Below are 23,247 nucleotides of genomic sequence, written 5' to 3'. Positions count from 1 at the left end.
TATCCTCGTTTCTCATCATTTTGGACCATGGGCTATAGCCCATATCGTACGGCATACTATAGCGCGCCGTTTTTCATCATTTTTGAGGATTTGAAAAAAATGACGAAATGACAAAAACGATGGGTTATAGCCCATGTTTTTTGAAGTTTTGAAAAAAAACGTTAGCCTCGTTTCTCATCATTTTGGACCGTGGGCTATAGCCCATATCGTACGGCATACTATAGCGCGCCGTTTTTCATCATGTTTGAAGATTTGAAAAAAATTACGAAATGACAAAAACGATGGGTTATAGCCCATGTTTTTTGAAATTTTGAAAAAAAAAGTTATCCTCGTTTCTCATCATTTTGGACCATGGGCTATAGCCCATATCGTACGGCATACTATAGCGCGCCGTTTTTCATCATTTTTGAGGATTTTAAAAAAATGACGAAATGACAAAAACGATGGGTTATAGCCCATGTTTTTTGAAATTTTGAAAAAAAAAGTTAGCCTCGTTTCTCATCATTTTGGACCGTGGGCTATAGCCCATATCGTACGGCATACTATAGCGCGCCGTTTTTCATCATTTTTGAAGATTTGAAAAAAATTACGAAATGACAAAAACGATGGGTTATAGCCCATGTTTTTTGAAATTTTGAAAAAAAAAGTTATCCTCGTTTCTCATCATTTTGGACCATGGGCTATAGACCATATCGTACGGCATACTATAGCGCGCCGTTTTTCATCATTTTTGAGGATTTGAAAAAAATGACAAAATGACAAAAACGATGGGTTATAGCCCATGTTTTTTGAAATTTTGAAAAAAAAAGTTAGCCTCGTTTCTCATCATTTTGGACCGTGGGCTATAGCCCATATCGTACGGCATACTATAGCGCGCTGTTTTTCATCATTTTTGAAGATTTGAAAAAAATTACGAAATGACAAAAACGATGGGTTATAGCCCATGTTTTTTGAAATTTTGAAAAAAAAAGTTATCCTCGTTTCTCATCATTTTGGACCATGGGCTATAGCCCATATCGTACGGCATACTATAGCGCGCCGTTTTTCATCATTTTTGAGGATTTGAAAAAAATGACGAAATGACAAAAACGATGGGTTATAGCCCATGTTTTTTGAAAATTTGAAAAAAAAAGTTAGCCTCGTTTCTCATCATTTTGGACCGTGGGCTATAGCCCATATCGTACGGCATACTATAGCGCGCCGTTTTTCATCATGTTTGAAGATTTGAAAAAAATTACGAAATGACAAAAACGATGGGTTATAGCCCATGTTTTTTGAAATTTTGAAAAAAAAAGTTATCCTCGTTTCTCATCATTTTGGACCATGGGCTAAAGCCCATATCGTACGGCATACTATAGCGCGCCGTTTTTCATCATTTTTGAGGATTTGAAAAAAATGACGAAATGACAAAAACGATGGGTTATAGCCCATGTTTTTTGAAATTTTGAAAAAAAAAGTTAGCCTCGTTTCTCATCATTTTGGACCGTGGGCTATAGCCCATATCGTACGGCATACTATAGCGCGCCGTTTTTCATCATTTTTGAAGATTTGAAAAAAATTACGAAATGACAAAAACGATGGGTTATAGCCCATGTTTTTTGAAATTTTGAAAAAAAAAGTTATCCTCGTTTCTCATCATTTTGGACCATGGGCTATAGACCATATCGTACAGCATACTATAGCGCGCCGTTTTTCATCATTTTTGAGGATTTGAAAAAAATGACAAAATGACAAAAACGATGGGTTATTATAGCCCATGTTTTTTGAAATTTTGAAAAAAAAAGTTAGCCTCGTTTCTCATCATTTTGGACCGTGGGCTATAGCCCATATCGTACGGCATACTATAGCGCGCCGTTTTTCATCATTTTTGAAGATTTGAAAAAAATTACGAAATGACAAAAACGATGGGTTATAGCCCATGTTTTTTGAAATTTTGAAAAAAAAAGTTAGCCTCGTTTCTCATCATTTTGGACCATGGGCTATAGCCCATATCGTACGGCATACTATAGCGCGCCGTTTTTCATCATTTTTGAGGATTTGAAAAAAATGACGAAATGACAAAAACGATGGGTTATAGCCCATGTTTTTTGAAATTTTGAAAAAAAAAAGTTATCCTCGTTTCTCATCATTTTGGACCATGGGCTATAGCCCATATCGTACGGCATACTATAGCGCGCCGTTTTTCATCATTTTTGAGGATTTGAAAAAAATGACGAAATGACAAAAACGATGGGTTATAGCCCATGTTTTTTGAAGTTTTGAAAAAAAAAGTTAGCCTCGTTTCTCATCATTTTGGACCGTGGGCTATAGCCCATATCGTACGGCATACTATAGCGCGCCGTTTTTCATCATTTTTGAAGATTTGAAAAAAATTACGAAATGACAAAAACGATGGGTTATAGCCCATGTTTTTTGAAATTTTGAAAAAAAAAGTTATCCTCGTTTCTCATCATTTTGGACCATGGGCTATAGCCCATATCGTACGGCATACTATAGCGCGCCGTTTTTCATCATTTTTGAGGATTTGAAAAAAATGACGAAATGACAAAAACGATGGGTTATAGCCCATGTTTTTTGAAATTTTGAAAAAAAAAGTTAGCCTCGTTTCTCATCATTTTGGACCGTGGGCTATAGCCCATATCGTACGGCATACTATAGCGCGCCGTTTTTCATCATTTTTGAAGATTTGAAAAAAATTACGAAATGACAAAAACGATGGGTTATAGCCCATGTTTTTTGAAATTTTGAAAAAAAAAGTTATCCTCGTTTCTCATCATTTTGGACCATGGGCTATAGCCCATATCGTACGGCATACTATAGCGCGCCGTTTTTCATCATTTTTGAGGATTTGAAAAAAATGACAAAATGACAAAAACAATGGGTTATAGCCCATGTTTTTTGAAATTTTGAAAAAAAAAGTTAGCCTCGTTTCTCATCATTTTGGACCGTGGGCTATAGCCCATATCGTACGGCATACTATAGCGCGCCGTTTTTCATCATTTTTGAAGATTTGAAAAAAATTACGAAATGACAAAAACGATGGGTTATAGCCCATGTTTTTTGAAATTTTGAAAAAAAAAGTTATCCTCGTTTCTCATCATTTTGGACCATGGGCTATAGCCCATATCGTACGGCATACTATAGCGCGCCGTTTTTCATCATTTTTGAGGATTTGAAAAAAATGACGAAATGACAAAAACGATGGGTTATAGCCCATGTTTTTTGAAATTTTGAAAAAAAAAGTTATCCTCGTTTCTCATCATTTTGGACCATGGGCTATAGCCCATATCGTACGGCATACTATAGCGCGCCGTTTAATTTCCGCATATACTGTGTATCCCTATTCCCTGACATAATTTTATAGCTAAACGGACAGAATTCTATTTTATTTGAATGATGAAACCCAGCTGCCATTAATAGTTGGAAATGGAAATGGAAATGGTGGAAATGGAAATTGCGGAAATTGCGGAAATGGAAATTGCGGAAATGGTAATTGCGGAAATTGCGGAAATGGTGGAAATGGAAATTGCAGAAATTGCGGAAATTGCGGAAATGGAAATTGAGGAAATTGCGGAAATGGAAATGGCTTTTTTGTACTTTTACTGCAGTACAATTATTTGAAAGCTTTACTTTGTAGATTACAAACACACATTAACCACTTCAGCCTATACACTATACGTTGGCTATTTGAAAATACCAGATCTACAATGTCCAATGCACTCTTGCGTTGTCGGAGACCATTTTTAATGGGAACCTTCAATGCATGCACAGTGCGAGAAGAAGCTAGACTGGTGGAGCTAGCACACTGTGCTGAGAAGCAGGGGGTGGAGATCCTGGGGATCCAGGAACACAGGAGAGTGCACACTGAAGACCGGATCGTTTACCGCAGAGTGGAGAGATGCACGCTCATCACTTCATCCGCGTGGCGAAACGAGGCCCAGGCTGCAACAGGGGGCGTAGGGCTAATGCTGGGTTCTCTGGCACGTAAGGCTCTCCGTCGGGTTTACCACCATACCGACAGGATCCTCATCGCAGAGTTCTCAGGCAACCCAGTAACAACAGTCATAGTCGTGTACTCACCCACCAACGTGGCACCATCTGAGGAAGTGGAGAAGTTCTATGAGGACCTTGCAACAGCGGTCCGAGACGTCCCAGCGCACAACTTCCTAGCAATCCTGGGGGATTTCAATGCAAGGCTCGGCCCAGAGGACGTATCCTTCCCATACCACGACTCCACCAACCACAATGGCACACACCTCACCGCCCTCCTCATGGAACATCAGCTCCTGGCAGCGAACACCATGTTCCAGAAAAGAACAGGCAAGAGATGGACATTCCGAGACCGAGCCACAGGTACTGTACGTCAGCTGGACTACATACTTGTGAGGCGAAAGTGGAGGAGCTCCATCTTAAATGCTGAACCGTTCAGCACTTTCAGCTCTGTGGGCTCTGACCACCGCGTGGTCTCCATGAGGGTGCGACTTAGCCTCAGGGTCCCCAAGCCAAGCCCCAAGATCCGGCACGACTGGAAGGCATTCGCAGCCGACCCAGGCCTGCAAGCCAGGCACACGGAGGAGGTTAGGAGGCGCTTTCGGCAGCTGGACAAGGGAGCTGAGCCCAGCAGCGAATATGAGAGATTCGTTGTTGCGAATGAGGAGGCGACCAGGATGTGCGTGCCAATGCTGGACAAAGCCAGAGTGTCCATGCGGTCCAGACATCCGGAGGTTGTAGCTGCACGCAGCAGGGTGGAGGAAGCACGGCTCAACTTTGAGCGCGAACCAACCGTGGAGAGACGTGTTGTACTGAATGAAGCCAAGCAGTTTCTCTTCAGTACATACGACACCATAAAAGGAGTGGAACTGATGGAGAGCGTACAGAGAGTACAGGCAGCGCATGGTGAACGGCAATATGGGGAGGCCTGGAAAGTCATCAATGAGATGACTGGGCGGAAAAGAGCTAAGGAGGGACAGGTGGAGGGACACAGCCCAGAGGACAGGGTGACTACCTGGTTCGGCCACTTCCAGGGGCTCCTGGGTACAGCAGAGGATGGAGTTGAGGAGGATGTGCCGGCAATCCTCCAGGGCCTGGACATCGAAGATGGTCCTTTTACGTCCAGTGAGCTTTCCAAGGCGAAATCCACAGTGAGGGAGGGCAAGAGTGCTGGGCCAGATGGCATACCCCCAGAGGTCCTAAAGAACTGTGACCTTGATGACCTCACCCTGGAGTTTTGCAACCTGTCACTAATGAACAACAAACAGCCTGAAATATGGTCTCTGTCCAACATCATTCCAGTGCCTAAAGCTGGGGACCTCTCAAAGCCAGACAACTACAGAGGCATCAGCCTGACTTGTATCACTGCAAAGATTTACAACAGAATGATACTAAACAGGATACGGCATGCCATCGACCCTCTCCTGAGAGAGAACCAAAATGGCTTCAGAGAGAGGAGAACTACCGTAGCACAGATCTTGGCACTGAGGAGAATGATTGAGGAGGTGAAGAAGGATAACTTGACTGCTGTACTCTGCTTCATCGACTTCAAAAAGGCGTTTGACTCGATTCACAGAGGCACAATGGTGAAGATCCTTAAGGCCTACGGTGTCCCTCCCAACTTGCTCCGGGCAATAGAGTCCATGTATGCAAGAACAAGGGCCAAGGTGGTGACCCCAGATGGTAACAGCGAGGAGTTTTATATCCGGGCCGGGGTAATGCAGGGGGATACCCTAGCCCCTTTCCTCTTCATCATAGTCCTGGACTATGCGCTCAGGAAAGCCATCAGTGGACGAGAGCAGGATCTTGGCTTCACCCTAACTCCAAGGAGGTCAAGACGACATCCCAAGGTAGTCCTGACAGATCTGGACTATGCGGATGACATCGGCCTGCTCTCCGACAGCGTGGAACAAGCTCAGGAACTCCTGAACAGTGTGGAGCTGGAGTGTGCCAAAGTTGGCCTTAGGCTAAATGCCAAGAAAACTGAGGTTATCACCTACAACATCTCACCGGAACATCCACCTCTCACAACAGCAGGAGGCACGGTGCTGAAGGAAGTCAAGGACTTCAAGTACCTGGGCTCATGGGTCAACTCAACCGAGCAAGATCTGAAAGTGAGGAAGGCACTTGCATGGAGGGCCCTGAATGGCATGAACAGTGTTTGGAACTCCAATCTCCCCCGACAAATCAAACTCAGCTTCTTCTACGCAACAGTGGAGTCTGTTCTCCTATACGGCAGTGAATGCTGGACCCTGAAGCCAACCCTGGAGAAGTCCCTTGACGGGTGCTACACCAGAATGCTGCGTGCAGTACTTAACATCAGCAAGACTGTACATGTCACTAACATGACTCTGTATGAGGGACTACCGAGGGTGAGCCAGAAAATAGCAGCCAGGAGAATGAGACTAGCAGGACACTGCCAAAGGCATCAAGAGCTGCCAGCCAGCAAACTGGTGCTCTGGGAACCAACACACGGGCATCGATCACGAGGACGCCCCGCACTAACATACGTGGATGTACTCAAGAGCGATGCAGGAGTGCAAAGTACCAACGAGCTGGCCGGATGTATGGAGAACCGAGATGACTGGAAACGACGATGGAGGGCTCGTCTGAGGACGACCTAGAGAGATCTACAAGCTCACATGCATTGTGAGCTTGTAGCTCTGCCATTTTCAAACTTGGGAAATGGCACATTCTGCATAATGAGTACTTTTCTTTTAGTACTAAAGAATATTTTGATGCTTTGAATACTTTTGTATAGTTTTACTCAAGTAATCTTTGAATACTGGACTTGCACTTTTAACAGAGTATTTCTACATTGTGGTATTGATACTTACAACATTGCAGTACTTTCATTTAATAAATGTCCATAGACAGTGGGTTAGAGAGATCAGGGTATTCTTTTTCTTTATTTGGTCATATCCAGCTCTTGAGATACAAATACTTCTTCTGTGTCTCTCACTCACACATCAATGCCACTTCAAACAAGTAGCTTGTAAACATAAAAAAACAAAAAACAAATGTACAACTGGACAGAAAGCAAGGACGTTTAAGCAAAAAGTCAGTTTGTCTCATTTAAAAAGTCACAAAAACAGATTTTACATTTCAAGAAAACTTCAAGGAAATTATTACGTAGGTATTAAGAAATTATGCACTTGGGTCCTTAAGGAGAGGAAAGCTTTAGAGAAATATAACAATCATCTGGCTGCTTTGAGTTTTATCAAAACTACTACTGCAAAAATACAATATAGCCGACCAATCATATTGGGCTTTTATAAATTCTAATATTTAGATAAAATAGACATCTGTTCTAGGGCCTGAATTAACTATTGATTCTTAATCAATATATAAAAGTTTAGGTAGATCTCTTGGATTTGTAGTATAAAGTAATTAGTGCGTGAATTTATGCTCCCCTTGTTTCGAAAAAATACCCCTTAAAATGCTGTTGGCATCTTCAAAGAAGGACACAAGAAATCTGTCTTAAAAAAGTGATAGAATCCAATACTGCAGGAACCCCCAACATGTTTAAGTGCAAACATTCCACCACAAGTCCACAACATCTGCATTTACAATAACAACACTATATATATATATATACATATAAACATGGATTTTGATTTCTTCCCGCAAGGCTAGGGTTCCCCAAATAGCCAATACCACCATGGGACAACCATCTCCCAAACAGAGGAGAGGGACATTACATGAGGAAATACATGAGTGTTTACATGAAAAACCAAATTAGGCTGGTTACAGTACATACTGTAAAACAAAATACCGGCACACACATGTCCGTTTTGTCCTTTTACAAAAATAGAAATAATTCTTAGAATTATATTGAAAGTTACAGGAAAATAAATGTGGATTAAAGAAACAAGCAACTAGATAAACAATATACATGTACAGTATGGTTTTTTTTAACTACATTTAAGCAGGTTTAAAGAGAATAGTATATGGAGGTGGTGGTCCATATCTCTGCTATGTGCATATACTGTCGATATCTTTTGTGAGTCAATGTGACCTTAGAAACATTTACTTAATGTGCAATAAGTATTTACGTACTTTACTTTGTCTATTGGTACAGTACTAAATTCTAGGGCTGGCCCCAAATAGCTTAATTTTTGGATGCTCATTCATCAATTAGTTGTACGGAAAATGGCAAAACTTGCTGATGTATAAGCTCACAACATCCCTGAGCTTGTAAATGTGCTATGTTTGGAAGTTATTAAAAAATACAAAATAGTCTTTTCCATAATGGGGTCATCAAGGTTAAGGTGATAAATCTGCTTGGCTGAGGTGTGACTTAACATCATTTACCATTGAGATGTGACTTAACAAAATGTACCATAAAGTGCTGGCCTCTGCAGTGATACCATACCAATCATGCCACAAAGAGGCATGATTGTTTTAAATGTATTGGCTAATTAATTTGGAACAAATATTCAAATGCTTGCTAGATAAATGTGTAGGATATCCAAAACTTGAAAAGGGCATTGGGGACAGCCCTACTAGAATGCCTCTATAAAATTAAAGTGAAGGAAAACGGATAAGCAGTAATAAACATCTGATCTGCACAGTACTGTACAAACACAAGAACAGTACACACACACAAAAAAAAATCTTAAGCGCTCTAGTTTGGTCAAAGCAAAGATATGGCATAGAAAACACTCAGTGAATTCACACCAGCAGCGGCAGTGATTTTGCTCACTCGGTTTTATCGCAAAATCTGCATGTTCGAGAAATGAGTGACGCCGTCTTAAATAAGTGTGTTGTGGTCCAGCGAGAACTCCACTGCTCCGAGCAGCTGCACGCGCCGCGGGCAGGGAGGAGAAGTACATACACTTGATTCTCATTTATGATTCATAAATTGTATACGGGTACAATACATTATATGAAATAATTTAGGCAATACAAATCTACAAGTGCTAGTTTAAACTTTTATAATCAACATTAGGTACTTCCATACAGTAGTATGTAGTAGCCTACATTTCTGTAGATCTCAAGTGCTGTCCAGTGTGTATGTTTAATCCACGCCCACTTCAGAGCACAGAGCACTTCTGGTTGGCTGCCGTTCGATCTTGCCACAGCTTTACCACGCTGCCTTTATCTGTGGTGGTTCCTCACCAGACTATGCATTGAACCTCACCGCTTTGTCCGAACGTAGCAGCGAAATACTTATGCTGGTGTGAATTCAGTGTTAGGCATTCACATAAACAGGAGCCCTAGGCTATAAATTGTGGTTACTAAACAATAATCTTTTCAATTACAGAACTGGCAACTATCGACAGTCAGACTTTAACTTGGGCTAGGCTGAGGTAAGGCACCGCTTCAGCATGACTTGATTGTAGGGTTAACAAGCCAGATATTTACTTGGTTGTGCAGCAGTGTCGTGCGCTGAATATAGCTGATCTACAAGCTCACAATTCATTGTGAGCTTGTAGATTGTGAACTAGCCCAGCAATGGAATTAAGCATATAGGGCGTGGGAGTTGGATCTATTAGTGAGTACAAATTAGTCCTTCCCCGTACAAAATTCACTGGTTGTCCATCCCTGGGTTAGAGAGCAACGCTTGGGTAAATGAACACTGTGACAGTGTAATCATTAAATTCCCCAAGTGTCACGTGTAAACAAGATAGAAAAATGATTACATCCTATGTCCACACTCTCAAGAGCATTAGTACTTATGGCTTCAAGGTCATTTTAAGTGTGGGTGGGTGTCACTCTTTCATATTCTACACCTTCACAAAAGGTTTGTATGGCAAAGGAAGGTGCTAAACTGCTCCATGACAGTTCAACACAGTCCTAAATTAGGGTTCAAGGTCCAAAGGTTAAGGTTGATTGGGATTGGGATTAAGTTAGGAGTTATGGCTTTCCTGACTGTGGTTTGTGCCCTGAGCAGCCCAGGTGGCCCACACTGTGTACTGTACATGCAGAAAGAGCTGGGGTACATTTACAAAGAGGCAAGCTAAAGAAGGAGGAAATTGTGGAGAGGTTCAGTTGCTATATGGCCAATGCTGCAGTAAGACAGTTAAGGTAAGGGTTCTTGTGGTTATGGCTATAGTCAACACGTTAGCTTGAAGAAACTCTAGTGCAATGCACACTCGTAGGCGAGATTGGACGTATATCCTTAGGTAGGGAGCAGCAGGCAGGCTAATAAAGCATCATGTCGACATGAAATTTCCAATATAATAATAATTTCCTGGGTTGTCTGGGTGTTGTAGAGGTACACTCACCGCAGAGGCCCGGGTTTGATTGGTGGTAGAGGTGCCTCCATCCTTGGCTGGGTGCTCCAACAAACAGTCAGTGTTCATGGTTGGGCAGCTGGCAGGGCATTGTGTCCTTGTTGCTGCACTAGCGACTCCTACTGTCTCAAATTACACAGTCAAGTGAAAAGACACAGCTGGTGACTCCATGTGTAATGGAGGAGGCATGTGCTTGTCTACTCACTCGCAGCAACAGGGGCCGCATGAAACATGGGGTGACTTGGCAATGACTAAGTACCAGGTTAATGCACTGCCCTTCAAAAGGGAGCAAACGTTAAGGAATGGATGGCTGTTTAAAATATTTAAAAGCACACAAAGCAAACAGTTATTCAGACATCTGCAATATTGTTGGTCTAACCAACCCTTAATTTATACATACTTCAGGCTGCTCTGTGTCCAATCGTTCTGCATGCAGCCAGCTATAGTTGCCATGGAAATCCCTTTTTCTTCCAAATAGACATGAGCAAGAATCCCCAAAGTCAAGGAAAAATGTATACAATGGTATGTAAGGAATTATGTAAATGTTCATAATGTGCCTCCTTGATGCACAAATGCTTGTCCCTCAGAATGGCATGAAGCTGAACATTGAACACATCACCCCACATCAACCCAGCTTACATCATCGCTCCAGAGTCCAGACCTCCCTTCACCGCAATGTGACTGTAGTGTGAATTCTATGGCAGTAAATCATTTGGAATGTACAAAAATGACAAGCACCAGAATGCGGCCTGGCCTGGTGTGGGGGGGTGGGGTTGGGGTGGCAGCGATGCCCCAGGCCCAATGACAGGTGTGTCAGCGCACTGATATCTGGGAGATCAGGAGCTGATGATGGAGGTCTGGCTGACTAGGTCCCGGGGACAGATGCGAGGCACACGGATGTAGTACTATGTCCTCTGGGGGTCTGGCGAGATGGGGCCAGGTGTGTTGATCCCTTCCAGACTGTGCACTGGGATCTGGAACTGGGGCGTGAGCACTGATGGGAACTGGAATACAGCAGAACAAAGTGTGTTATGACAGGTTAACAGAGCTGAATGAAAAGAGTACAGTCAGTTAACTTAAGAAAAAGACCCATGAAGAAGACTCATGAAGATACTTTGTTGTTTACTACTCACCTGGAAAAGGTGTGCTCCATGCAGTCGACGTGTTGCCGGACTGAGAGGAGCCACTGGACTGAGGGTGCTCCAGAAGTGGATGTTGGACAGCAGAGGACTGGGAGTCAGCAACAGGGTGGGAGTCTGAGGAAAAGACAAGAGAGACGTGAACTGAGAGCAGACCGGACAGATCATCTGAAGAAGCAGAAGCTGTCCTTGTGGTTCAGACCATGTACTCGGTGTGGGTTTTTGAACCCGGCCCATGATGTGGACCATGTTGCTCTCCGATCGTTTCTGCAATTCTATTGTGATTAACCGATAATTAAACTAAGGTTGCCTTAGGTCAGATGTACTACATAATGGCCTATTTAGACAATCTATGCGCATGATTTTAAATGAATACAGGGCGAAAATGTATCGGGGGAGTCCAACTCAAATTTAGCTAGTTGAATCAACTTGAACAGATGAGCAAACATCTCTATAGCACTCTGGTGCGTGGTCAAAAAAAACAAATAAATCAAAAACAAGGGGGGGTACTCAGAAATAAAAATAAATGTTTTATTTCATTTTTCCATGCCTCAGGCAATGACACTTGCACTGCATTTTGCACGGGGTGCAAGATAGATTACAAGCTAAGATGCGTGTTGTCACTGTATGGAACATACGACAAAATGCTGTGCATCCACTTAAAAATAAATAGATCTCATACATGGTTTAGCAACTGCAATTAGCTTTACAACTGACCTTTGGAGTTGGGATGTTTGCCAGTCCCAGGCCTGGCTGCATACTGAAGTGACTTGTGTTCTAATTTACAGTAATGTGTTGCATGCCAAACAGTGTTGTGGGTCATACACAGGTGAGGTGGTAATACAAACTAGTGAGAAACTACTGAACGGATGGAAGAAATGCTGAATCCATATTTTACACATTCTTTTTTTTAGGCATAATGGATGGGAATTTATTTATGTTAAATAAGTATTTTATGTACTTTCATGCTTTATCCAGACAGCTACAGTGAGAGAGAAGCAAGGAGAGAGAGATGAGGAAGGCCTCCGGCCCGAAACGGTCCCTCTGTTTGCTTGCTGCTGAGGGAAAACTGATAATAAAGAAGAATCCTATTGGATACAACGTGAGAGCTGGTATTGTTTACTATGACTTTCTCTACCTGAACCGTGCATACGATACATTATTACTTTGAATGAACTACTCAACCGAGTGCTTGCTTCTCTTCTCTTCAAGGACATGTAGCAAACACCCTCAGGTTGGACCATTAAGGAGTCTTAATGGTATGCGCTTTACCAGGTGAGCCACTAAGGGCCCCCGAAGGGCATTTATTTATGTTATGCTTAAAACACTTAAACTATGTAAAAGACGATACAATTAAATGTAGCCATTCTGTAGACTATTTATAGACAGATACAGTTACACGACATTGAGCTTTAAGCTTAATCTCTTCTAGCCTGGACTGGTTTTACTGATTTTGGATTGACTGGAATACTAGCACTTTTGAAAAGGAATATCAGGACTCGGTATTGGCAATATTCAACATTAAATTACTTAATAATAACTTATTAATAATCAGATTATGAATTCAGCGGCCACAGGATAGGTTTTCTTCAGGGAGAACGTGGTCCTGCAGGGTAAAAGCCACCGCTGACAGGAAAGCAGCAGTCGGAGGCTTGGTCTCATGATCGCGGAGACAGCAAGACACAGAGCTGACCTCCTGGTCATACATAGTAAAGGCATTGTCTGCCCCAGCTGATCTAATAGAGCCTCTACAGTCATGTGGTCTACAAACAGCAATTAAACATCATGAAAATAACCCAGAGGCCAGTTGCCAGAGATCACTGGTCCATCACTGCCCCCTGGTGTATGGATCTGAAAATGTGTGCCGCTCTTTTACACCACAATGTTTAATACCTTTTCCAGTAATTGGCCAAGCAATGAAACGTTCAATATACTAGAGGCAGGATCACATCTAGAGTTTGTGGTGTGTGTGTGTGTGTGTGTGTGTGTGTGTGTGTGTGTGTGTGTGTGTGTGTGTGTGTGTGTGTGTGTGTGTGTGTATGGATGCATGCATGCATGTTTCTCTATCCAACTACATATACATACACACAGTATAGGAGATGGCTCTAACCTGTAGCATGGCTGGTGTGAGGGAGGCAGTTGGCAACGAGGGACTGCAGATGTTCATGGGTGAGAAGTCAGAGGAGGTGACCAGCAGGGTAGGAGTGCTCAGCTCCAAGACTCTGGGTGGCTTACGGGTCTTGCTTGAACTCTGACTGCCGAATGTGTTGATGGTGCTGACTGGAGACATGCTGGTCTCAGATTCCATGACCCCAGCAGACATATAGCTGATAGATTCCACCTAAGACAGAGAAACAAAATCCATTAATTCTAGAGGTGTACTTGATTAAACATAATTTGTTTTAATAACAAAAGTCATGCCGGTTCAATAATAATTTATTTAATTGGTTTGAGCCAGCAATTCGAGCAGCTGTGAGTTTTTGAGCCCCATTACAGTGTTTTTTCAGTGAGGACCCTTATTTTGAAGGCCCACGGGACCCGAGACGTGAACCAGATTAAACAAATGTTGTGTGTAGTGGCGGACGAGTTATGGGCCGTTATATAAAGCTTGTTTTGACCAAAAACGCAATCTGGGAAAAGAATCCGAGATAAATGCATTTTTGTAAATGTTTTACATTAAGACGGATGGAGACAGAGTTGCATTGACTAGCCTTTGTTTCCAGTGTCTGGGATTCCGCGGGCTGAGACGTGATGGATTCAATGTCGCTGTCAATCACCAGCTCCTGGGATGAGTCAAGCACTATGCTTGGGGAGGGGCTAGGCGAGGGCAGCTCCGATAGGCTGAACCGTGGCTCCGAGGGACGGATGTGTTCGAAAGAGTAGAGGGTATGCGACGGGAGTGGCGAGTGTGCAGCCATGTCATCGGCCCGTGATGTGGGCAGAGCGATAGAATACAGAGGCGGATTAGATGTCAGGGCCATTTCTACGGTGACCTGAGGAGGGACGTGTGGAGGCGTTGCCTTGGGCGGAGTCGTGCCGAACTTGATGACGGACGACGATGACGTGGTGGGCTGAGGTTGCAGGGGCGGTGGCTGCGGGTGTGGCTCCTGCTGGGTGGCGCTGCTCCCCAGCCTCCGGTCTGCCATCTTCTCTGCCGGGTTCTCCATCTTGATGGACTTGAAGAGCTGCCGTCCATTTTGCAGCGAAGTGAGGGTAAAGGAGGTGTACAGCCCAGAGTGGATGTAGTCATTCCTGTTGGACGGCTTGGAGCCCTGCCACACTATGCTGCCCCCTGCCTTGCCCCTGTCCCCAGACTCCACGTCTGGCATGGCACTGTCCGCCCTCTCTGAGGGCAGCGGGTTGCCTAGTCCTCCCCCGACCACATCTCCTCCCTCTGTCCGAGCAGCAGCCTCCCCTTTAAGGATGTCTGGGTAGGAAACGAAGCGATAGACGAACTTCTGACCATTCACCTTCTTGATGATGTTCTAATTGGAAGAAAGGAGAGGGATTATAAGATGACGGGAAAAGTTAACATACTGCTATGTGAAGATATCCAACATCATTGCCAGCTTTAGGTAATTCAGTCACTAACATAACACACAAGAGTAAAACATGCATTAGAACCTTATTAAACTGCAACTCGCTTGTTGGGTCTCTAGCAAAGAGTTGGCAGAGGCAAAAGAGTGAGTGTGTGTGTGTGTGTGTGTGTGTGTGTGTGTGTGTGTGTGTGTGTGTGTGTGTGTGTGTGTGTGTGTCGGAGAGAGAGAGAGAGAGAGAGTAAAAATAGAAGACCACAGAAAATCATTCTTGCATGGAACAGCTCCATCCTTCCTGCCTGCACCTAACTAACAGCCAATCATGTTGCAGAGCAGCCCAGCCCAGCCCAGAACACCCACAGGGTCAGGGTGTATTTAAGCCAAACCACAAGCAACAGGGGGAGACAAACACAGACATAGCTCAGCGCAAGGGACCTCAGAGGCACAGCCCTGTCATGCCTCTGCTTGTCTCACTACAGCCCAGACAGCAACAGACACTCAACTTAGGTTATACAGTCATGTTTTAGATAGTGTAACATCAAATGATATCGCATCGTTTTGTTTATACTGTAAATTCTAGATTAGGAATTGTAACCACTCCATCTGATTGAGATATTTTCTCCCCTTGAAATATGATGTGTAGGTTTTGGGACGATCCATGTACTTTTACTCTCAGTGCCTGCAAGCAATAAGGTTGAACAGTTACAGATACCTCCCGTACAGCAAATTATACATTTACCCAAATCATAAGCGTCTTAATCTTCCACCGTCCATGTGTTCTTGCTTATTTATTTATTTAAAACCCCAAATGCTATTAAAAGGTATGTCCTGAGGTCCTAAATCTGACTAATATCGTTATTAGTCAAATGTCAGACTGAGAGGGAATTATTTATTTATTTATTGTCATTATGCTAACCTAGGTTTACAATGTGTGACAGTTATGTTATTTTTATTTTTATTAGACAGGGACAGTGCACATTAAGTACGTTTTTCCCGGTCAAAAGTATCTATCTAATCTACAGCTACAGCTACATTAATGCTTGGGTGTGATTGTCAGGCGTTTCTTGATCAGACAAAATAGAATGGTGCTTTCTTTGGGAATCAAACAATTATCTAGCTTGAATTTGTTTGAATTTAATGAAAGGTGTTCTCTGATATATAATTTGTGTGTTCGGAAATTCTGGAAAAAAACGCTAGAATTCAATAATAAAATGTATTTGCAAGTTGTCCTGGGCTGGGTTATTCAAATGTATCATGCAGCCCTAGTAAGCAGAAGTAGACCTAGTTGGGGCACCAACTACAGCACCAAGTTATTCCTCGAAGCCTTGGTCCTCGGGACATCCTGACAGCCGTTACTGTTCCATATATGGTGACGGTAAGATTACAGAAGGTGTCAACCGTTTTTTAATGATTAGCTTATTGCCACATAACAAGCAGGAGAATTGAGTATTGGGAGTCGGACTCATAATATTAATCGTAATATGTTACGTACATATTAGATAGATTGACTGAGACAGAATATATAAAATGAAGATGAAGACTGGTGTAGATGATTTTAAAATGTTGTCTTAAATTTGTGAACTGTACGTTCTCATGGATGTTTTTCCTTGTGAGGAGAAAGATGAGGAGAAAGATGCCAATGGTCAATGCACGAAAAACAGAATAAAGATTAAAGATTTTTAGGCCAAGTATTACTGCAAAATAAATGTAAGAAAAAAATACAATGCGTCTGCCACCTGGAGTTATAAATGAAAATGGGATTTGGAAATTGCAGTAGTCGTTATTTCAATTTGACAATGTTATGTCACAATGCTGAGAGTGATTACCTTGTCATAGTAGTATCTGAGAGCCCTGCTGAGCTTGTCATAGTTCATGTTGGGCTTGTTCTTCCTGGCACCCCACAGCCTGGCCACCTCCTCTGCCTGTAGCAGCTTGAACTCTCCTTCCTCATTGGTCCAACAGATCAGCTGCTCATTATTAGAATCCAATAGGAGCTGGAGAAGGAACTGCCACAAGGTGACAGAGCTGTCCATGTCTCTCACTGTGGAAAGGAGACAAGATTCCATGACAGAGATTGGACTTCAGTCATCAAGCTACAGGGAGTATACAGTTGAGGTATTATAAATCTACAGCTGCAATTCAATATTAATGACAAAACCATGACATTACTTGTGTGTGAATGGGAGTACTAGCCCAACGCTCATTTGTTCTTTTTAAACACAAGACAATACCAGAAAACCATATAATATAGACACAAGCATCTATAACACTTTTTTGACAGCCTATTCTATTGTGATTAGTTGCAGCCCTACATGTGCCAAGGGATAACACAATCATTTGGGGAATATGCTAAAATTAAGGAGAGACCTGTCCTAAACCATGCGCAACACAGCGACTTACTTACTTACTAACTTACTCATTCATAACACCAGACAATTACATAGGAGATTAGAAATGTCTTGATTGGGTGATGCAGACAACAAGCAGGGCTGAACTACTGTGACAATGAGCTAACAGCAAGGTCAGTCAGTCATTCACAGAACATGCTCCTTGAGTACCTACAGGGCTCTGACAGCAGACAAAGAAATGTCATGGTTCTACTCTCGCATAATGCCTGTGCTCCATTCCCTTTGCGTCATGCAGATGGATTATTTTTTTTATCCCATGATTTCAATGATCTAATGTGATTCTAGGCTCTACACACCCTCCGCCAACCTAGTCCCCATATATGGGGGACATGGGGAGAGCAACGGACTTGAACTCATGCTTCCTTCATGCCTGAGTGTCCAAGTTGCTCCTTTACACCGGACAGGGGGGAGTTTCCCTGGTTGGACGTAGCGCGTGGAAGGAACACGTTATTCCAACCAGTTCCTTTCCCCTCTATCAGGCGCCCCGGCTGGCCAGGGGGAGGCAGTTTAGAGACCAGCATTACTGCATGTTTTTTGTGAGGATACCTACCTACCCTAGGGGACAGGGGGAGAACATGCAAACTCCACACAGAAGGGCCCTTTCGCCAACCCCGCCTCGGATGTGGGCACTGATGACGCAGAGGAGGAAACACGCCGCCAGCACCCACAGTGTCCCAAGCAGGAATCGAACCCAGGACCTTCTAGCTGTGAGGCGACAGCACTACCAACTGTGCCCCCTGCAGATGGATTTTATAGCATCAGAATATGTTTTATCACACTCAATAGTGATATATAGGCTTGGCTATTAATCCATACAATGCCATAGCACAAATCCTCATTTTGTGTTAGCATTTTATCATGTAACATTTCTTCTGCTATAATGTAACATTACTGCTGACAACTTTTGACATATTTATTCATAATAATAAATTCCTCTGCTGAGCATCACATCATTATAAGGAATCAAACACAAACTCAGATTAGGACATTAAAATTAAGACTCATTTTCGCCATGAGATGAGATCTGACTTACTTACATTACATCCTTATGTGCAATGTGCACACAACAGAAAATCAAGTGACTTTGATTTCTGGCCTGTTATATTGTATATTGTACATAACACGCTGTTTTGTATTATACAATACAGTGGTTTTGATCCGTACTGGTTTCTGGTTGACTCTCACAATATCCAGACCTTTTAATTAGTAACTGCTTCCCTTCCCGTCTTACTTCACTGTTTTATGTTTTAGAGGTTGCATAATTATAGGTTACCCTGTGAAAAGTGACAGGTTTGGCTTTGATAAAAGGAAAGGCTTGCTGTGGACAGTTTTATCGAGCTGTACACAGAGAACACAATAGATGCATTACAATAACAGATACACCATAACGTACATTAATACTCTAATGTATTATTCAGCTTACTGGAAATGTATAACCAACAGAATACCTATTTAAAAAAGTGACTGAACACCCTGGTCAGCATTACAGTAAAGATAACTTAGCCTAATAATATAATATGCTCTGTCATGTAGTATAAATTGGGCTTTAGACTGTTCTAGATGTGTATACCGACCTTGCTTGTGTGTGTGTATTCTCTCAAGTCAACATTAACAGACCCAAAACTGTGGCTATTCAGTCCAAACTCTTGTGACATTCGATATAATCAATATCATTATCAATACAACAGCTAATATGCCGTTTGGTAACATTATTATGATTCCATCCATTTAGTTTCACCCAGGTAGTGTAATATAAGTGATATTTATTGGTTAAAAGAAAAAGTGTTTTGTTAAAAGTTTAAATCAATATTCTGATAGTAATCATTACAGTACTATGGCGTTTGTTCAGTGTCTCCAGCTCTTTAATAAACAGAAAATACATTTTCAGGTACGTAGGTGACAAACTTTCAGCCAATCAGGAGAGAGAAGCTATGTATAAGCTTAATTTAGTGTTTCAGTTCCAATTTTGCATGCTCATTAACATTTCTTTGTGTCTTTGTATCACTTACAATTCAAATTGTTTAATCTGTATCCTGACTGCATTTTCTATCCTGATTGGATAAATTGTTATCCCAGTTTCAGTTTCAGAAAATGCATTTTCTGTTTAATAAAAAGCTGGAGAGACATGGAGAGTGGAGACTCCCGTTACTGAGCAATGAGTACTATCACAATATATAGCTCTGGTCCATAGCCCTAATGCCCTTGCTGCCGTTGCATTAAGGCTCTGCCACTCTTTGCTTCCTGCGCTCGCCTGAAATGCAGACCAGACTCTCCACTGTATATAATATAAAGAACGTTTTACCTACTCACCAATACAAAGGCGGCTTGTGTTATTAGAAAGCCTACTTTCCTTAGTGGACGCAATCTGAGCCCCCCACCACACGTATAAATTAAGGCACTTTTTCGCCAGAAAGGGATTTTTTTCTCCCACCAGGAAAAATCTTTTAGTTACTCAACTGCGACCTCTACCGATATAGCCAAGATAAAATCACATAGCCAAGATAAAATCTCATAGACAAGATTTTTCCTTCCGGTGAATTTGGGTGCAAATAAATCCCTTAATGGCCAAAAAGTGCTTTGTATACGTGTGGTGGGGGGCTCAGAGTGAGTCCACCGGCGTCCACTAAGGAAAGTAGGCTTTCTAATAACACAGACCGCGTTTGTATTGGTGAGTAGGTAAAACGTAAAACATTTATATTTCCGCAAAAGAGGAGAGGCTGGTCTGCATTTCATGAGAAGGCAGGAAGACAATGCTGTCCCATAGCTCTATTGAAGGCATTAGAGCTATGTACCAGCTAGAGCTACACAATATAGAGCTTTTTAACACTTATTTTAACCAAAGAAAATCACTTACACTACCTTTAATAATAATAAAAGACAAAGAAGATTTGTCCACTTCAACTGGTGGACCATGGGACCTGTCACCTTAAATAGCCTGACAGGCACCATATACATAAAAACAACCTCACCAGGCTAAATGTGCTATGGTAGCCTACAATTTAGACTCTCGTAGATGTATTTATCGATTCTGACATTTTCAATCTACGAGATTTAATTAAATTAAATCTCTAATATATATCAAAGTATAATGACCATATAATGTAACCTTCTTGTTTATTGTATTTCACCTCTTGTGCAGATCCAAATAAAATAATTCAAGTGTGTGTGTGTGTGTGTGTGTGTGTGTGTGTGTGTGTGCATCCTAAGCTGCTTTATGGAGAGAGTAAATCTGTCCTGACTCATCCAGTCCAGCTGGATGGTGACACACCCCCCACACACACACAATCTGTCTGTTCTGACAGTTTTAAATCTGGTGAAATCAGGGTAAAAATGGGACAGTCCTGCTGTCAAGTCAATGCATACAAGACGACCTCACAAAAGGTTGAGAGATTTGATTATGAAACGTCAACCATTTAACTCATTACAGTTTGGTATTATAGGTGCAGGACACTCGGCGTCTGCCCTGCAATTATAATAAGCATTGCAATGATTTAAAAGACACATTTCACAAGTTCAGGTTTAGTCTGTCTTGAAGCTTCCACTATGCATTGCCACTGCCGCCGACAACAAACACACACACGCACGCACGCGCACACACACACGCACACACACACACACTTGTTGGATGAATAATAATATACCAACAAGCTATAGGCTCAGTTTTAAGCAGCAGTGCAGCACAAATACGCACGCGGCAGGTTTTCAACTTTTACTTTCGTTACTGACATCCATCACAACGACCGCAAAGTAAAGTCAAGCTGACGTGAACGGTGATAGGTAGAAGTTAGCAATAGGTTAGCTTTTCTGCTAACGTTACCTTGCTGCTAGTAGAGCCCGCTGGTGTTCGGAGGAGTCGTCCGTCCTAGCGCGTCGGAACAAAACCCAAACATTGTTTTAATGCCGTCTACTCAATGCCCCGCAGCTCAGTGCACGGCGAGCAAAACAAACGGACCGCCAATGCCGTGCACATTCCTCAATAGAAGAGACATTAAAGTGGCTTGCAGGCTCGCAGCTCTCTGACGGTTACGTTTGACAGGAAATTAAATCCACGACTGAGACTGAGCTCACTTCCTCTCCGTGTTTACGGTTGTAATAACTGCTTCATAACAACGCGTTGCTGTTGTGTACTATAGTAGGTTAACTGTAGTTGTGGTGGTACCGTGTCTTGGTGGTTGTTGTTCTTCTTGTTGTTTGAATTGTATTCGCATAACATTTATGAAAAAAGCCCCTAGGACTTCATTTTAGCATCATTGTATACTTGACTGTACGGCTTCTATGGACCACTGTTGCAAACTGTTAATAAAGTATCTAATCAAATTAATCAATAATAATAATAATAAACCCTCAGACGTAAAGTTTTTATGATTGACCCATATTGGTCATTGTAGATTGTTTTTGTGTTACAACAATGCTTATTAACCTTTTGCAAAATGAAAGTAGCCTATAAATAAAATCATAATAATCTATCATTCATTATTGCTGTTTAACTAGTCAAACAGGTTTGGTTTACTATACAGCATTATAAGGCTAATGACAGAAAAAAGGGGCAAACAATAGAATAGGCCTACATATTACTGTTGTTAGTATGCAAATTGAAAAGGTTTCGTTTTTTGTTTTGTTGAAATACCTAAAGTGACCACCAAGTGGCAGTAGAATATACCTGCAGGTGGATAAACAAAATGAAAACAAAAATATTAGCACATGGTTTGTCAATTATGTTATTTTGCAAGAAAATGTTTAGATAATTGTGTATTAACCTCATAGAGAGCACTATTGCCATTAATATAGCCTTGTGTAAATTATTATACACAAGTACAAAGATTATTCTGACCATGTCCTTCTTCTGTAATGGTAAGCACTCTACAAAGGCTACCCACTCTTTCATTATTAGACCACTATTACTATTATTTTGAGATTCGCTGTGGCCATATATCCACTAGGATTTAACCAAATATAATTACTTGCGCAAGCAGAGCGTGCAATAAATGTTTTTCGTCAGGTGCTACCCCCTATACATGTAATGTAATCTGACACCACTGCCATATCAAGCACAAATTAATCATTACGTCATATGCTGCCACGGGACATACACATCAAATGACCCAAGTAACCACAGTATACCGCTAATCAACTTACAAATTATTATACATATACATAGAGGCATTTCCTTTAATCGATCCGACACCGAAACATATCTTTTATTACGTCACCATTGAGAGCCAGTTATACACTGGCAAAGGTACATATCTTCATTGCGTCATACGCAGCCATGGCATACGCATAAAACTAATTTGTTATTAATTACGTAAGCCAATCATGGACATTCGTAAGGAAAGGTGCATTTACCAGGAATTTCCTGAGTTCGAATATAGACTCAATATAGCAGACTTTCGTGGTGAGAAATTGATGTCATGCTCCCAGGAAATAGTTGAAGTCCTCCTGGCACAACAGTACTTGCACTCTCTGCTTGTGCACTAGTAGGCCATTTATGGCTCAGGCCATTTATGGCCTACTTGGGTGCAACAAGCAAGTAGGCACTCGACAGAGTGCAGTTCTAGTTGGGAATATTTTGCACTTGAAGCTAAATATACTGTAGTTACAGAAGATAGGGAATCTATTCATAGATGTAGTTGTTGGCTATCTGACTCATTGCAGTGGATGGTGCATTCAATATGGATTTTCAGGCTCAATATCAGTTTCGCTTTTACTGATGTTATAGCAATACAATACTCATCCAAGTACAGGAAAGACTGCAAATGTATAGCTATGGATACTTAAGCCTATTTAAAACTTGTCTAGTTAAAACACATTTTATTTCACACACTTTATGGACTGTTAACTATTAAAAGTAGGCCTAATTCATAATTTTATTAAACATACAGCCCACCTTTATTACTAGTGCTTCCCTACTTGAAGTTCTGTTTGGTAATTGAGA

At 41.9% G+C, this 23,247-nt stretch overlaps 1 protein-coding gene across 1 annotated transcript; it reads right to left on the bottom strand.

The window, feature by feature from the left end:
• Positions 1 to 3,584: 3,584 nt before the first annotated feature.
• elk4 (ETS transcription factor ELK4) lies at positions 3,585 to 21,334 on the bottom strand. The gene is made up of 7 exons (XM_080787491.1): positions 21,130 to 21,334; positions 16,731 to 16,945; positions 14,080 to 14,853; positions 13,479 to 13,709; positions 11,363 to 11,485; positions 6,608 to 11,233; positions 3,585 to 3,683 (listed from the first exon to the last, which is right to left on the bottom strand). The coding sequence occupies exons 2-6, from the start codon at positions 16,935 to 16,937 to the stop codon at positions 11,135 to 11,137; spliced, it is 1,434 nt and encodes a 477-aa protein (XP_080643617.1). The 5' UTR covers positions 16,938 to 16,945; positions 21,130 to 21,334; the 3' UTR covers positions 3,585 to 3,683; positions 6,608 to 11,134.
• Positions 21,335 to 23,247: the final 1,913 nt, after the last annotated feature.

The sequence above is a fragment of the Protomyctophum bolini genome, assembly GCF_963924005.1.
Source record: "Protomyctophum bolini genome assembly, chromosome: 2".
Classification (NCBI taxonomy): Eukaryota; Metazoa; Chordata; class Actinopteri; order Myctophiformes; family Myctophidae; genus Protomyctophum; species Protomyctophum bolini.
The sequence above is the reverse complement of the archived record's forward strand: the minus strand, read 5'-3'. Positions and strand labels throughout refer to the sequence as shown.

What these genes read in the sequence shown, in the direction of transcription:
- elk4 (XM_080787491.1), bottom strand. Translation starts at nt 16,937, where the DNA reads ATGGACAGCTCTGTCACCTTGTGGCAGTTCCTTCTCCAGCTCCTATTG. An exon ending in CCCAGACACTGGAAACAAAG is followed by an intron (nt 13,710 to 14,079) that starts GCTAGTCAATGC and finishes TCTCTGTCTTAG; the next exon opens with GTGGAATCTATCAGCTATAT. An exon ending in ATGGAGCACACCTTTTCCAG is followed by an intron (nt 11,234 to 11,362) that starts GTGAGTAGTAAA and finishes GCTGTATTCCAG; the next exon opens with TTCCCATCAGTGCTCACGCC.